The sequence below is a fragment of the Sciurus vulgaris genome (genome assembly GCF_902686455.1).
Source record: "Sciurus vulgaris genome assembly, chromosome: 15".
Lineage (NCBI taxonomy): Eukaryota > Metazoa > Chordata > Mammalia > Rodentia > Sciuridae > Sciurus > Sciurus vulgaris.
The window spans coordinates 82,137,888-82,153,080 of NC_136476.1; the positions used below are offsets into that span (position 1 = coordinate 82,137,888).

At 54.7% G+C, this 15,193-nt stretch overlaps 1 protein-coding gene across 4 annotated transcripts in view; it reads left to right on the forward strand.

The window, feature by feature from the left end:
- The window catches only part of MVB12B (multivesicular body subunit 12B), a 184,233-nt gene that overhangs the window by 104,561 nt on the left and 64,479 nt on the right, over positions 1–15,193 (forward strand). For all 4 annotated transcript variants that reach the window (XM_079112963.1, XM_079112966.1, XM_079112965.1 and 1 more), the window contains exon 7: positions 14,041–14,135. In XM_079112963.1, coding sequence (XP_078969089.1) covers positions 14,041–14,135 — 95 coding nt within the window. The remainder of the gene's footprint in view (positions 1–14,040; positions 14,136–15,193) is intronic.

The following is a 15,193-nucleotide window of genomic DNA, read 5'->3' on the forward strand; positions in this document are numbered from 1 at the left end:
AGGTATCGTGTAAATTCTTGAGATGTGCGTGTGGGCGTGTGTGTATTTGTGTGTGTGCATGCGCACACAAATACGTTTATACACACAGTTTTCATCTTTATAATCGTGCTGTGAGGTAAATAATCTTGTCCTCATTTTAAGAGGTGAGGCGACTGACCTTGGAGAGATGGTGACTCTCGAAGTTCAGAGAGCTGGGATTTGGAGGAGCCAGCACAGAGCCAGGTCCACCTCCTGCCCTGCCTGCCTGCAAGACCCTCCAGGCCTCCTGATTTTTAGGACCTCAGTGCCTCCTGCAGCCACCCAGCCTCTTCCATCAGGGCTTCATTGTGTGGAGAGGGGTTGGGAGTGGAGGGCCTGCCTGGCCCCTTGTTAGAGGCGTGTTTTCCCGTGCGGGCTGCTGGCGGCCCCCTGTGACGCGCACACAGCCTGCTGTGAATCTGAGTCTGGCAGCCCCCACCACTCTTGAATTTTGGAAAAGCAGATATTTTAGTAGGCTGGAAGAAGATGAAAAGCTAGCCGTGCCCATATGTTCCTGGTTTTTAGAAGTAAGGTCAGTGAGGTTTAGAGACTCTTTAAATATTTCAGTTTATAAGATTAGACGAGATGGGCTGGAGTGGGAGCGTGGTGCTGGGTCCCAGGCGTGGCTTTTTTCTTCATTTCTTTTATGTGGGAGCTAGGTGTTTCGGCCTTGCAGGGTTCAAGTGTAATAAAACCTAAATGTAGTGAATAAATACTATGATTTGGAGCGTTGCTACAGCCGCGAGAGTTAGTTTCCTTTTTTTATTTTATTTTTTGAAAGTAATCAGTGACTTGAAAAATAGCAGATTGGTACCAGGATTGTAATTTAAGCAACAGAAAACTCCCGAGCTTCACAGAAGTATAGATTCTTTGGGGCTTTTCTGAGGAGCGTTTTCCTCCTGATCCAGACTTGCTGGCTGGTGCTGGGCTCCATCCGGCAGCACAGGCTGCGTTTGCAGTAGGTTAGCCGCCCTCCCTCGGATGGTGGATGGTGAACGGTGAACGGGAGGTGGTGGCTTTCCTGACCCCAGGATGTGGTGCGGGAGCCTGGAATCTGAGTGCACCCCAACCTGACCTGGGCACCCGGTCCCACCTTCAGCTTGGGGCGCCCCGCATTTTGCACTTTTCACTGAGAGGTGACTTTGCTGCCTGGATGTGCCTGCTGTCACAGCATGAGCTGTAGGGACACCCCCGGGAGAGATGGTGGTGGTCTTCGCCCCCATACAACTGCCCGGAGCCCAGAGAGGGGTCCCACCCTGCCCCTCGGGTGTGCCAGGGGGCCCTGGGTGCTGTGGGCATTCCTGTCACATGCAGCAGGAGACGTTCACTCTCATACCTCTTCGATTCTAAATTTCAGAAGTAATTTGTCACTTTAGCAGGGAGTGTCATTAATAACCATTATTTAGAACTGTCGAGTCTTCCTCTCTGTGTGTGAGTGTCTGAGTTAAGCATCCAAAAAATTGGCCTTGTTGGTGGCAAACAGCGGCTCTGTCTTGACAACCCGAGGTGCCCCAGGCCCGGCCCGCCCTTCACCGAGGTGTGCGTGTCTGCGTCTGCCTTCAATCACCGCCAGGGTGACGATAGAGACTGGCCAAGGCGTGTCCTCCTGGAATTCATTAGTATTATTACCAAAGACTGTGCTGTAAATTGAGATTTTTCTTTTAACTGCTTGGAAAGAAATTCTACTTAAACTATTTCATTTTATTGTACCTAAAAAAAAAAAAAAAAAAAAAAAAAAGAAAAGAAGGATTTTTCTCATCAAACATTTGAAACAGAATAGTGCAGAAACCCGGGTTTCAGAGGGTCCCGCTGGGCGTGGTGTGGTCCTTCATCGCTGGTTTTAAGTCCTGCTGAAATTGCACTGGGTCACCCTCGGCTGTGGCACGGTCGGGAAGAGCCCCAGCCCTTCTGATGGCAGCTAAGAAAGAGAAGTGCGGTGCAGCAGCGTGTTGATGCACGTTGTTATCCTAACATCAGAATTCCACGGAAGTGCTAATGATCACTGTTAATATCTTCCAGTGGAGAGCGCAGCGCAGGCACGGTGCAGAAAGGCATCTGGAGGGGCGCGCTTGACGGGATGCGAGCGAGCATTATTAGCCTAACGATTCTGCAGCAGTGTTGTGAGTGTGTCGCCCGCACCCGTGAGTTTGGAAAGTGTGTCAAAACACAGCTTCAATTAGTTTGCTCTAATTATGGCTCTGGAGAGTTTGTAACTACATCACTCCTCATTAAAAGAGATTTTCTTATATGGATTAATGTAACATACAAAGAAAAGTTCCAGAGTTCCTGACGCCATTTGCTCCCTTTGCAAGCAGGCTAGAGCAGGCTGCTGGACCCAGGGACTCCTGGGGTGGCCGGGCGGAGACAGGCCAGGCCACATTGGTTCGGCAGGAGAGACCCCTGCATCGGGCAGCTCCTTCCTCCCGTCCCAGGATCCACTTCCCACTAAAAGCAGCTGTTGTGAATGTAGCTGTGGGTTTTTTTTTTTTTTTTCTTTTTTTTTTTTTTTTTTTACCAGAGGGTGATTAAACCCATCTGGGGCTTTTAAGGATGATCCCTTATCTGAGCTATCAGATGTCCCCATTCTGAGCATCTCGGCAGAGTCTGAAGGAGAAAGGGTCCTAGGCCTCCCATGGCCAAGCACGGGGTACAGAGTCAGCCTCTGGTCTGCCCTGGGCGTCCTGGGGGGAAATTTGTTACTCTCGGGTATGTAGAATCACATGGTGTCCATGAAATAGCAACAAAGTCTTTTCAAAGAGAGAAACAGGAGAATGTCAGGGAAACGAAACCTCTTCTCTAAACCTGTGTGTGGCTCTGAATGCCTTATTGAATCTTTGCCCTTGGAAAGAAGAAACTCCTTCCCCATCCTGCTGCCAGCTGCCCTCCCCGGGGGCACACAGCCCACTGTGCCACACTGTGGCCCCCTGCCCAGGTCGGACAGCCTCTTGCCCCTTGTCTCATTTCCTGGAGCTCTGCTGTCCCTCGCCTCCCGTTCTCACGCAACTGGCCGCAGCAACAGTGCCACTTCAGTTCCAGGAGCTCAATGGTGCGTTTTGAATCCAGGACTCAAGTTTTAGAATCAAGCTGAGGAGGCCTGGGCCGGCCCCTGCTGCCAGCCCACTCCAGCAGCGCCGACCCTCCGAGCACCACCTGGGCCGCGCCCGGCTGGCCTGAAGGTGTCCCCGTCACACTCTTGGCGGGTTGAGGGGTGAAGAGGAGCACGGTGCCCTCACCCACTCGCCACTCGCGGGCACCGCTCCCTTGGTGAGTCATAGCAGCTCTCTGAGCCTCAGCTTCTCCCGCAGGGTGGGGTCGGGTTCTGCCTTGCAGGACTGTGGAGAGAATTTAACAGGGACATGGAAGCTTCGCAGGGGCCTTCGTCTCTGTCTGGGCTCAGTTCAGACTGCGTCTGAGCTCACCCCGATACCTTTCTCGGGCCCCCTGGGACTCCCCTGCCACAGCTGTGACTGCTGTCAGCCCGGGGCAGGCGTCTCCCCTGCAGAGCTGGGACCAGGGCACTGTGCTCGCAGGAGAGCAGCAGGTCAGGGGTTAAGGTAGGAATCGTGTGAGTCTTCCAGGCTCTCTCCCAGTTCTGCGATAATTTGATGAAGAACTTCACCCTAATTAAATATTCAAATTAGGAATAAGTGTCAGTATGGCTTCCCATTGCCTGGAATGATGATTAATTGTGTTCAAAACTCCAGTGGCCCACCGTAATCTAAACCCAGCCGTTGTACTTGATTATTTCTGTACCACACTTGCCATGTTTTTGTTTTAAGATTTAAACTAGTAATTGATTTGCCATATGCTGTCGAGCTGCACACACTTTAAAGCTATGCGTTTAGGAACTTGGGGAGTTTGGAATTGTGATTTCCTTAGTCTTCCTGTGACAGCTCTTTCCTTTTTTTGTTTTTTTTTTTGCCTCCTGCAATGCAGAGCGGTTTGGCATTTGGCTTGGGCGGGGGGTGTTGCCCAGGAGGGAAACTCATTACATATTCAGTTTGGCGGGTCCACCTTATATTGATCCTGGCAAATGGGCTGCATTTGTCCTCTCTACTGTGTCAGCACAGCGGCAGGGCCTGGGAGAAAGAGCGTGGATTCAGAATGTACCTCAGTCAGTTTTTTAGCTGTGTGGCCTTAGGCAAGTTCCTGACTTCTCTGGGCCACCCTTCCCCCATCTGTGCAATACTGCTTACCTTGCCCAGTTGTTTAGAGATGAGGGTGAACTCTAAAAGATAGTGCCAGTGCTCAGTAAAGGCAGGAACAAAGCCTTCAGCACCTGCCTCTCCCCAAAAGCCGCTCCCAATGGAGTCAGACTGATGTCCCACTTCTATCTTGCTCTGTGACATTTCTTGGGTCACTGTCTTGACACCTGAATCACTGTTTCTTTGCGGGGGACTCTTTTCTCTGCCCCCCATTCTTTCCTGTCCGCAGGTGGGACCACCCAGTAGACTCTCAGTGGATGCCAATCGCTTGTGTTTTATTCCATGCCATTGTTTTAAAATTGAAGCACCTAGCTGTGCAGTCCTTTATTGCACATCTTAGAATATTTAGAGCCTTTCACATCGTGATATAGTAGATTTATGTATGTGTTTGAAGAGCTCGTAGATGGATTCCTGAAAGGAAAGATCCGATTCTTAGTTGTTTAAACTATCTCCGTATCAAGCATAGTGCTCAGCCTGTAGTAGAAGCTCAAGTAAAATGAGTGGACTGAGCCAGTCATCACACGCTGAATGCAGCAGCTATGTGTGCTGCCCACGCGGCCGTCCATCTCTCCTTGGGTGGGCCATGCCCCTGGATGGGGTGGAAGTCAGTTTCCCGTTCAGACGAGAAGGTTCATGAGACAGGGAGTGGCATTCTGAGGACGAGGGTCCTCCTAGGTCACACAGAAACCTCTTGGCCTTTGCCAGTGTCAACTGCAAACCAAAACAGAAATGTGTCTCGTCACCCTGAGAAATGGCAGGCAACTTTGCACATGATGACTTCTCTTTGAGTTTGGCCCCAAAATCAACACAAAAAGAAAAAGCACTACAGCTTCGAAGATTTTCGGGCCTAGAGTCATTAAAGCAACTGTCTGTTTAGTGGAGCCAAGTCACAGGAAGAAGTGAGTATGCTGTCACCCCTGGCTCTTCCCAGATCTCCTGAGACCTGAGACCTCTGTGTGGAGCACAGGGGCACCCAGAGCTGGAACCGGGGCTGTGAGGTCACAGACGAGGACTCGCGTGCTGGTCAGGCCCTTCCAGCTGAAAATGATTCATTTTAATTATCTTCCAGAGCGAGCCAATACCTGAGCATATGGTCCTTAAGAACTAAGGCTCCCAAACTGTCAGTGAGCGTGGGCGATGGCCAGGGACCTCCTTGACACCGCCGACCAGCCTTGGAGGGCGGGCGCTCTGGAAGGTGCTTATTAAAATGCCAGCAGGTGCACAGAGGTCCCCTCCCGGCGGCTCCCGCGCCCTGCTCCTGCCAGGTGTTCTGGGAGAGCCTTTTCTCCGCTAAGTGCGTTCATTAAGCACATCCTCACACCTGGCACCGGAGCCGTGTGCACCGAGGACGCCTTCCCAGCCCGGCGTGCAGCACGCCAGGGCATCCCGTTGGCCGTGGCCGTGCCCCCTCCCCTTCCCAGCCTTTGCCCATTGCTCTGCCACACCCTGCCCTGTCCATGTCAGGTCACTGCTCTGCTCCTGGCTCTCATCTTGGCCCCAGCAGAAACCCACAGCCCTTTCCCCGAGTGCCGCTGGCCACTTCCGCGCACACTGCCCTGACGCTGCCCCCAGCTCTGACAGGAATTCTGGTTTTGCCACCTTTCCAACAAGAGAATCAATTCCTCATTGAGAAGATTAACATTTAGAAGTATAGAAAAAGGTGGGGTGGGGTCCGCACTCTCCCCGTCTCACCTTCTGTTGTCAACACCATGAGCGCATCCCTGCCCCGCACAGCCCCTGCCTGGGGCCCCCAGGTGGGCAGGTGGGTGGCCTCGGCACCATGCCCTGAGAGCCGGCCGAGGGCCGCGTGGTGCATGTGAAGGCCAAGCAAGCCCGCAGGAGTTTCGATTGTCCACCTTGGAAGGCATTCCCCGCCTGCTGGGTTTATTTCCTCGGGTTTCTAAAGAGAATTGATGCCTGTCCTGTGTTCTGTTTGCTTCCCCATTCTGCGTGGAATGATCTGGAGTGTTTTGTTGTCTTTTTGAGCCAGGCCTTGCTGTGTTGCTGGGGCTGGCCCTGCCCCTGGCCCACGCTGGGCCCGGCCCGTCTTCCTGTGTGTTTCCAGTGCTTGTAGATCTGCAAGCACCATGGAGCTGCTTCAGTGAGTTTTTCCCCACAGAAAGGCGTGCAGATGACCCCATGGATGACCCTGTGCTGTTGTCTGCTTTCATCTGCAGAACTTGGTGGCTCTTCTGCCTTCAGGCACTTAGCAGACAGAGGAGCAGTCTGAAGTCATCCTCAGTATTTGACGGGACTTAGAGCTAAGGAACTTCTCACTGGCTTTTCTGGATACTTGAACCCATTGGCTTGTGTGTATAGGTCTTTTTTTTTTTTTTTTTTTTTTTAATCAGGAGCGTATTTTCGACTTTACCAAAATGTAGTCCATGTGTGGTAAACTGCGTGTGCTTAAGTATACAGTTGATGGGCTTTGACATTTGCGTATACCTGTGAAACCCTCGCCAGTGACGAGGCCGTGGATGCATCTGCCCCTGGAAGTCCTTTGCGCTCCTTTGCACTGCTCTCCCTCTTCTCCGACAACCAGGATCTGCTTCCGTGGGCAGCTTGTACTTCTAGAACTTTCTGTAAATGGAATCATGCTACATGTGCCCTTTTCTGCCCTCCTTGTTTTACTCAATCGAATTGTCTTGAGATTGATCATCTTGCATGTGTCGATCCGAATCCCTCTTTGATTGCTGAGTCACACCCATCATGTCATCCCAGCTCATTTGGCACCCTGTTCCTGGACATCTGGCTTGCCTTCAGTTTTGACTATTACAAATAAAGCTGACAGATGCATTTGTGGACAGATCTCTGGTGGCCATAGCTGTCACTTATTCCCTTGGGTACGTGGTGGCTGCGTTCTTCGACAGGTAAGGTCAGCTTTCTAAGAAACTGCAAGCTGTTTTCTGGAGTGGTGGCACCATGTCACGTCCCACCAGTGGTCTTAAGAGTCACAGCCATTGCCCACCTATCAGCTTTCCACTGTTCTCAGAGACGTGTACCAAACATACAAGGAAACAAAAAGAAGGGAAGAGCTGTCTCAGTATTATGAAGATCACTGTGACTTCGTGGACCCGCTGAGAGTCTCAGGCCCCCTGGGGCACATGAGAAGCTCTCCCAGGAAAGTAGAATGATAGTTGCGGTTTCATGTTCATGCCACAAGGGGCGTGTGTGAGTGTGCGTGTGCTCGTGTATGCATGTGTGCAGAGGGAGGTAAGGACACCAGCCTCTACCTGCCCCCCCCCCCACTGCACACTGCACTCTGACAGCTGTGAGGACAGCAGGCCCGCTACTGCCTGGGCACACTGTCTTCGTTATATGTGGCCACTGGGTCCACGAGATTAATGGTGACATTTTAAAAATTCACACAGACCTGGAATCAGCACTAGAAAATACAGATTTAAATTAACAAGGAAGAAGCAGAATCCCATCAAAGGAAATAAATCGTGCTGGCAACTATTGTCACGTAATAAAATGTATTCTATAACTGAAGGGCTTTTACACAGAGCTGTCTCCAGCTCCATGGCCGTGCTAATTGAATAAGGTGCCTCAGACTGACTTGGGGGGAGAAAAATGAAATTTCCCTCAGCATCGCTTTAGCGGGAGTCGTCACTGGCAGCGTGTGCATCGTGACCCATTTGTTGCAGAACAGCCTGTCCGTCCTGCAGAGACACAGTAGCCACCAGGAGCAGCCCGGCAGAGGGTGCCCTGTCTCCTCTGGTGGCTTCATGGGTGGGGGATGGGCGAGGACGGCTCAGGAAAGCCCACCTCAGGTTTAAGAGCTGTTCCGATTCCTGTCCTTAGTTGTCAGACAGATGTCGGAACAAGAATCCATCCCTCAGGTCAAGTGGCAGGCTTGTTGGCCTGTGCGTCACCAAGATCTTCTGGGTACGGTGCCAGCGGTCTTCCTCCAGGTGCCATCCTGGGCAGAGATGGTTGGCTGGGTCTTGGGTGACGTCCCCTTAGTCTTCCTGTGATCTTCCTGCAGAATGGTCACCTTTGGGGCCTTCGAAGTGACTCTACTGCAACCGCCCTGACACAGCGGTCCCTGGGACACCAGCATGTTCTGGGACACCTCTGTCTTGTTCGAAGCCGTGCAGGCCCTGCCTTTCTGGGTGCTACAGGAACGCTGGGCACCTGGCCGCCCCAGGCGGAGCTCTGTGCCTCCTTCCCCAGCACAGGCCTGGCGAGCAGTGGCTCTCAGCCTCGGTTTGGCCAGTGTGGGGCTGACTGGTCTCCTCCTCACTGATGCTGAACACAAGCACGGGCTCCAGCCAGGAAGTGTCTTCTAAGATATTTTAAAAGACTGCAGAATATTTTACCGCACAGTTGTGCCATAATCTTCTTAACTAGTCTCCTTTTGTTTGCTATTTCATTCAATATTGGTTTGGGGCTCTATAAGCAATGCCACAAAGAATGTATTTACTGTTTATGTAAAAGTGTCCATGAATCAGAAATAGTTGCATTTTCCAAACCATTAACCAGCCCAGTCCTGGGGATGAGAAGGAGACAAGTGGGAAGGCTTCTGGAAGATTCCCAAATCATCTCTAATTACAAGTCAGAATGGAATGCATTCATTCATTCAACAAGTTTGGGTAATCTTACAGGGTTTTCCTCAGTGTTCCTAAGCATCCACCTCCTCAGGCACTGTCCTCAGCACTGGGGACGTGGGGAGGGGAGGTGATGGAGATCATGTTCTGGTGACCCCAAACCAACTCGGCGCTGTGGAGAGCATGGCTGGGGATGGGGTGCCCCCCGAAAGACAGGGCAGGCCCGACCCGGGAGGAGGAGCCAGCTTCTGAGGACTGGAGGATGAGTGTTTGGGGCAGCAGGGACCCAAGTGCAGAGACCCTGAGGCAGGATCTGGAGCCAGGGAGCAGGCAGAGGGGCAGAAGTTGCTGGTGACACTGGTGGCTCGTGTGAAGGAGCATGGGTGAGATGCTGTCAGAGGAAGTCGGGCTCCTCCGAGGCTGGCTTCCATTGCACCTTGATGCAGAGGGAGGTCCAGGTTGACTGAGTCTTGGGTGGCTTCCCCTTAGTCTTCCTGTGATCTTTGTTCTATTGACTTCGCCTCTGAGAATGCCAGTTTCCTGTTCTGTTAAATGAGAATAATTATTCCTATCTAAAGAGATCGTCAGGAGTTAGGCCAGCTGATGTGTGGAAGGGAATCCAGTCCCACGCCTGGCAGGTGCTTCTCCCCTGACACTGGGGACCTAGGGTCTTGTTTCACTCTGGGACTCAGCAGGGACTTCTTTGTCCTGTTTAAGCACAGGACATCCCCTCTGCCCAGAGCATTCATTCCCAGTAGCAGGAGACCTCAATGGGCCTTTTTGTCCCCCTGTTCCCCAGAGCTGCCCAGGGTCAGGGCTCTGAACCTGGGCCACACCTTCTCTTGCATCAGCCACTCTGGCTTGAGTTCTGTAACTTGATTTCAACTCGGATCCCTGTTGAGCAGCTGCTCTGTCAAAGACAGTCAGGCCCATGACTTAAATTTCCTTTTGATTTCTCATCTCCCTATCAACTACATATTATCCATCATATTCAAGCAGAAAGTGCCCCTCCCCTAAATAGCTGGTTGCTGCTGCCCCTGATTTCCTCAGCAGAGGTGGGCGTGGGAGTGTGGTGCCCTCAGACACCCCTTGAGTCCAGTTTGGAAACACAGAGCTAACGGCAGTTCACGCCACAGGGACCCAGGGGTTTTAGTGCACTAAGTTCACCCTTAATTTGGTCAAAAAATGTTTACTAGTTGTCTACTTTATGAGTAAGTTGTCCTAGAAAATGGGGCACAAAATCACTGTGATCTGGCCCTCTCGTTGAGGAGGATACAGTCACGAGAGAGGCTACCAGCTCCAGTTCAACCAGAGACCAGCCCGAGAAAGGTCATCGCAAGGCGAGGAGGGCTGGCCGGGGTCTTGAAGGACGAATAGGTGTTGGGAGAGTAGGTGAGGAAGGAGGAGGAGTCGGGCCCAGGCTTGAGAAGCCACGGCCTTCAGAGGCCTCCAAGACTCCCCAGCTGCTGGTCAGCAGGGACCAGAGGCAGAGTCTGCAGAGGAGGCAGTGGTAGGGTGGCCGTGCCACGGGCCGCGTGGAGCGTGGGCTGTGAGCGCCAGGACCCTTGCGGACAGCAGACCTTGAAGGGAGAGAAGGAGGGTGGGCCTGGCAGAAGTGTCCTCAAGGGGACGGGCACAGGCCGAGGCGGGGAGCGCCGCAGGGGTGGGCAGCTAGGCTCGTCCCCCCGCCCGGAGGCAGGGAGGGTCAGACACACGACTCCTCTCTGGATGGGCGGCTGAAGAGCCAGGCTCCCCAATTTCTCTAAAACGCACTCTTTTTAAGTCCAACGAGCCACAGAATCGCCACAGAACCGTCCCCTCAGGGCTCTGCAGCAGGATTTTAGTGGCGTTCAGGCCCTGCACGGTGTCCGGACAGTCCGCCCAGCTTGCCCTGTCCCCCTCCTCCTGGAGTCTCGGTTGTAGTTCCTTGTGGATCCACAGGCAGGTGAACTTTTTAAATTGTCAGCTGGACCTTGTCACAGCTCTGCTTAAAAATTCTTCCGGATAAAGTGCAACTCATGGGGCCCCATGCTCCACCCTGGCCGCCTTGGCCTCTCTCCAGCTCTTCCCACTGGCCAGATGCCCGCAGAGCCCGGGTGCACAGCCTCCTCCTAGCCCGGACTCCTGCAGTCTTGGGTCCCCACCTCAGCCTGAGTCCTGGCAAAAGTCATCCCTGATCCCCAGCACCGCCGTCTTCTGCCTCCACAGGAGCTCACGCTTGGGAGAAGCAAGTATTGGTGTACCTTTGTGGACAACTTGGGTCACCCTGCCTGTGCTGCCACTGCTGAGTCCCCACAGACCTGTGTCCACGCGTGCTTGACTCTGGTGGTCAGGCTGCCATTTTCAGCCTCCTTGCCACGCCCAGGCCCACGTCTTTCCGAGTCTGTGAAGCCACCCTCATCCTGAGCCTCCGGGCCCTCCAGTCCCTGGAGCATCCTTGCCCCACACAGAGGGCTGGGGGCCCGCACGGGGTCTGGTGCACCTTTTTAGGGCTTTAAATCTTAGAAACCGTAACATCTGGCAGCCCAGTGCTTCCGGGGTCCTAAGAGCTCCCTGGTTGGTACTGGGGACACAGTAACAGTGCCTACCCCAGGCCAGCGTCTCGGGCACGACATCTGCTGGCACTTAGAAGGCTTTGCGCTGGGTTTCTGTTCTGCTGTGCCCATCTGGGCGTTCTTGAGAGCGACTGAGCAGCCCGCTGTTCGTTTTGCATTGTGCCCGCTCCTTGGGTAGTGCCTCGCAGCTGGCCCCCTGGGACACTGAGGAGCCGTGGGACCACGTAACATCCACGTCCCCCTCCCCAGCCTGGCACCCGGCGACACCCTGCAGGGCCGCCTGTTCCATTCCCCCGAGAAAGCCACAGGCAGTGCGTCGTCATCCAGGAAGCTTCAGCAGACTGCTTACCGCCTTCCGCCACACCCTGGACCCTGGCGGCTCCCGGCCCTGGCCAGCCTTGAAATCTGGACCCGGCTTGTTAGAAATAGATCCTGGGCTGCGACCCAGCAGGCCCCTGGACCAGGCCCCCCACCTATTGTTAGCCAGTCCCCAGGGACTCGCGCCTTTGTCTGTGCCATAACAATGGCAGAGGTTGGGAACCTCTGTCCCAGGGGACAAAACCTGAACCACCTGTGTGGCGTTTGGCGTCCATTCCCGTCTGGCCCCACCCACCTCTAGCTTTCCGCCCCATGCTTGCCCTGATCCCCACCAAAGCCTTGACTTCCCTGACTGCCTGGCGGGTGCCTTCCGCCCTTTTACCCCCGTGCGACGTCACCAGGCCCCTCCCCTCCTGGATCATGCTGTCCCTTCCCTCCGTGCTCACCAGCACCCACGTGTCCTTTCCTGCGAACACCTGACACACCGCACAGTGATCTGTCCCCTGGGTCCCCTTGGTTAGCCTCAATGACACCTAGACAGGCACGCCTGGGTGCCTCAGGGACTCACCTTTCTGTGGCACAGGGGTCCCCCGCGAAGGCAGCCCACCATGCTCACTTGTCCCCACAGGGCTTCCGCCAGTGCAGCTCAGTCCTAGCCTCCTGGGAACAGCCCTGCCTGAGCCTTCCTCCAGGTCCACCCACGGCAGGTGACCCTCAGCCTCCTCCAGGTCCCCCCACGGCAGGTGTCCCTCAGCCTCCTCCAGGTCCCCACATGACAGGTGTCCCTCCACCTTCCTCCAGGTCCCCACATGGCAGGTGTCCCTCAGCCTCCTCCAGGTCCCCACATGACAGGTGTCCCTCAGCCTCCTCCAGGTCCCCACATGACAGGTGTCCCTCAGCCTCCTCCAGGTCCCCACATGACAGGTGTCCCTCCACCTTCCTCCAGGTCCCCACATGACAGGTGTCCCTCAGCCTCCTCCAGGTCCCCACATGGCAGGTGTCCCTCCGCCTTCCTCCAGGTCCCCACATGACAGGTGTCCCTCAGCCTTCCTCCAGGTCCCCACACGACAGGTGTCCCTCAGCCTCCTCCAGGTCCCCACATGACAGGTGTCCCTCAGCCTCCTCCAGGTCCCCACATGACAGGTGTCCCTCAGCCTCCTCCAGGTCCCCACATGACAGGTGTCCCTCAGCCTCCTCCAGGTCCCCACATGACAGGTGTCCCTCCACCTTCCTCCAGGTCCCCACATGACAGGTGTCCCTTAGCCTCCTCCAGGTCCCCACATGGCAGGTGTCCCTCCACCTTCCTCCAGGTCCCCACATGACAGGTGTCCCTCAGCCTTCCTCCAGGTCCCCACACGACAGGTGTCCCTCAGCCTCCTCCAGGTCCCCACATGACAGGTGTCCCTCAGCCTCCTCCAGGTCCCCACATGACAGGTGTCCCTCAGCCTCCTCCAGGTCCCCACATGGCAGGTGTCCCTCCACCTTCCTCCAGGTCCCCACATGACAGGTGTCCCTCAGCCTTCCTCCAGGTCCCCACACAGCAGGCGTCCCAGACCTTCTTGCAGTGTCATGTGAAAAGGCGCCACATTGGTGACAGCACTCCTGTGTAATAAATGCTCCCTCTTCTCTTCTGGAAGTGCCCTGGTGTGGCCAAAGCATGGGCCACCAAGCCACTTCACGCCACCTGGCCGTCCTCTGTGAGGTTTGGGGGTCCTTTCTCTGCTGCCCCGTGGGGCTCTAAGCTGTGCTGCTGCGGCTCATGCCCCTGCCTGGGGGTTATTGCCTGTCGTCTGAGTACTTGGCTTAGTGCTCATCAGAAGCTTCCACGGACAACACCTGAGTCACCAAGACAGCAGTGGCCCAGGTGGAGGTGCTTTCCTGAGCACCTACTGTGGGCTTCACCTGCAGGGGACGCCAGAGCCAGCTGCAGTTCAGAGCAGAGTGCCGTCCTGATCGCAGAGGTCCTTAGTCTCCTGGGCTCACCTGGGAGTAACACCGGCACCTCCCCTTCCACGTGCTTCCTGTGATGGTATCCTTCCAGCCTCCAGGCAGATGTGGAGGCCACGGGTTGGAAGGTTCTGAGCCAGGGTATCTGGGTGCCGTTGGTGCAGTTTGCCCAGTGCACAGAGGCGGGGGTCAGATTGCCCACCTCCGAGGAGCACCCAGGAGACACTTTCCTCCCCTTAGAGGCCCTGTTCGGGGGAAGGAGGTGGTTGATATCTGGAGGCCTCTGGATTCCTTGGGGGAGGACTGGAGGCTCTTGGGGAGGCAGAGGAGGAGGCTGGCCCTCGCCCGCTGCCCCACTGGGTGCTGCAGTGGCTGGAGGCACCAGGATGAGTCCGCGTCTCCGGGGTGTTCGAGGCCCGGGTAACCGCCTCTCTGCTCTCTTTCCAGGCACATCTCTCTAACGCTCCCTGCCACCTTCCGAGGCAGGAACAGCACCCGCACGGACTATGAGTACCAGCACTCCAACTTGTATGCCATATCAGGTATGCGGGATCTGCATCCGGGTGCCCCCTCTCCAGCTGTCCTCCAGCGGCATCTGCCCTGCGGGGACCCTGCCTTCCCTGGCCTTTGTGTCACCTCCCACTTACAGAAAGGCCAAGTGCTCAGCATGTTTTGAAACTAATGATGAAAAACAGCGTGTGGGTTTCACAGGCGGGAAGGGAGGTTTCCAGAGAATTCCACATCGCTCACCTGTAGCGTTCAGGCTCCCACGGGACTAGGAGCAGCACCACGCTGAGCAGGCCCGCAGTCCTTCATTTCTCACCGCCAGCTTGTGGCCTGAGGCTGCACTGTCTGTCTCCCCCACCCCCCATGCGCCCAGAGTGCGAGTCCATGATTTCCGAACTCGGCCTTGAAATTGATAGTGTCACCTTGGCAGGAGCTTCATCAGTCCTGGTTTCCCTTCTCACCTTCTCCGGGAAGGGGCAGCTCACCAGCCTGGTTTCAACCTTGGGAGTCCTTAGGTCTCGGGCAGTGCAGGCGACTTGCCAAGAGCCCGAGAAACCCACGTTCTCACCTCTGACTGTCTGGGGCCACCAGGCAGTATTTGTATATAAGGGGAAGTGGTAAATCGGTGCCACTTACCCGCGCACACCCTTAATGGTGAGTGACATTTTGAACGCGGGAACATGGCATTCATTCATGTACTATAATGAATCGGTTATTTAAAAGGTAATCTTTTTTCTAAAAATTGCAACTTCAGGTTACTAAACAGATGAAATAGAACAATGGCATAATTCTTGTCAGTATTAGTTTCTCTCGTTATGATCACTCCCTAATAGGTTTAGAAGTATAAGCAAAAGCCAGTTGTTCCATTTCCGGGCTGCGCTCCTGCTGGGAAGGGGAGGAACGGAGATGTGCTCAGCCCCCAGCCCTGGCTCCGCTCCAGGAGCCCGGCTCTCCTGGGGAGAAGCAGCATGTCTGTCTAAGCGCAGCATCTCCAGGGAGGAGTTCTTTTGTTCTGTGGCTATTTTGGCAGAGTCAACAGGGAGCAGAACAAGTATGGAAAGATGACCTATTTTGTGGAAAAGCGGAATATCTC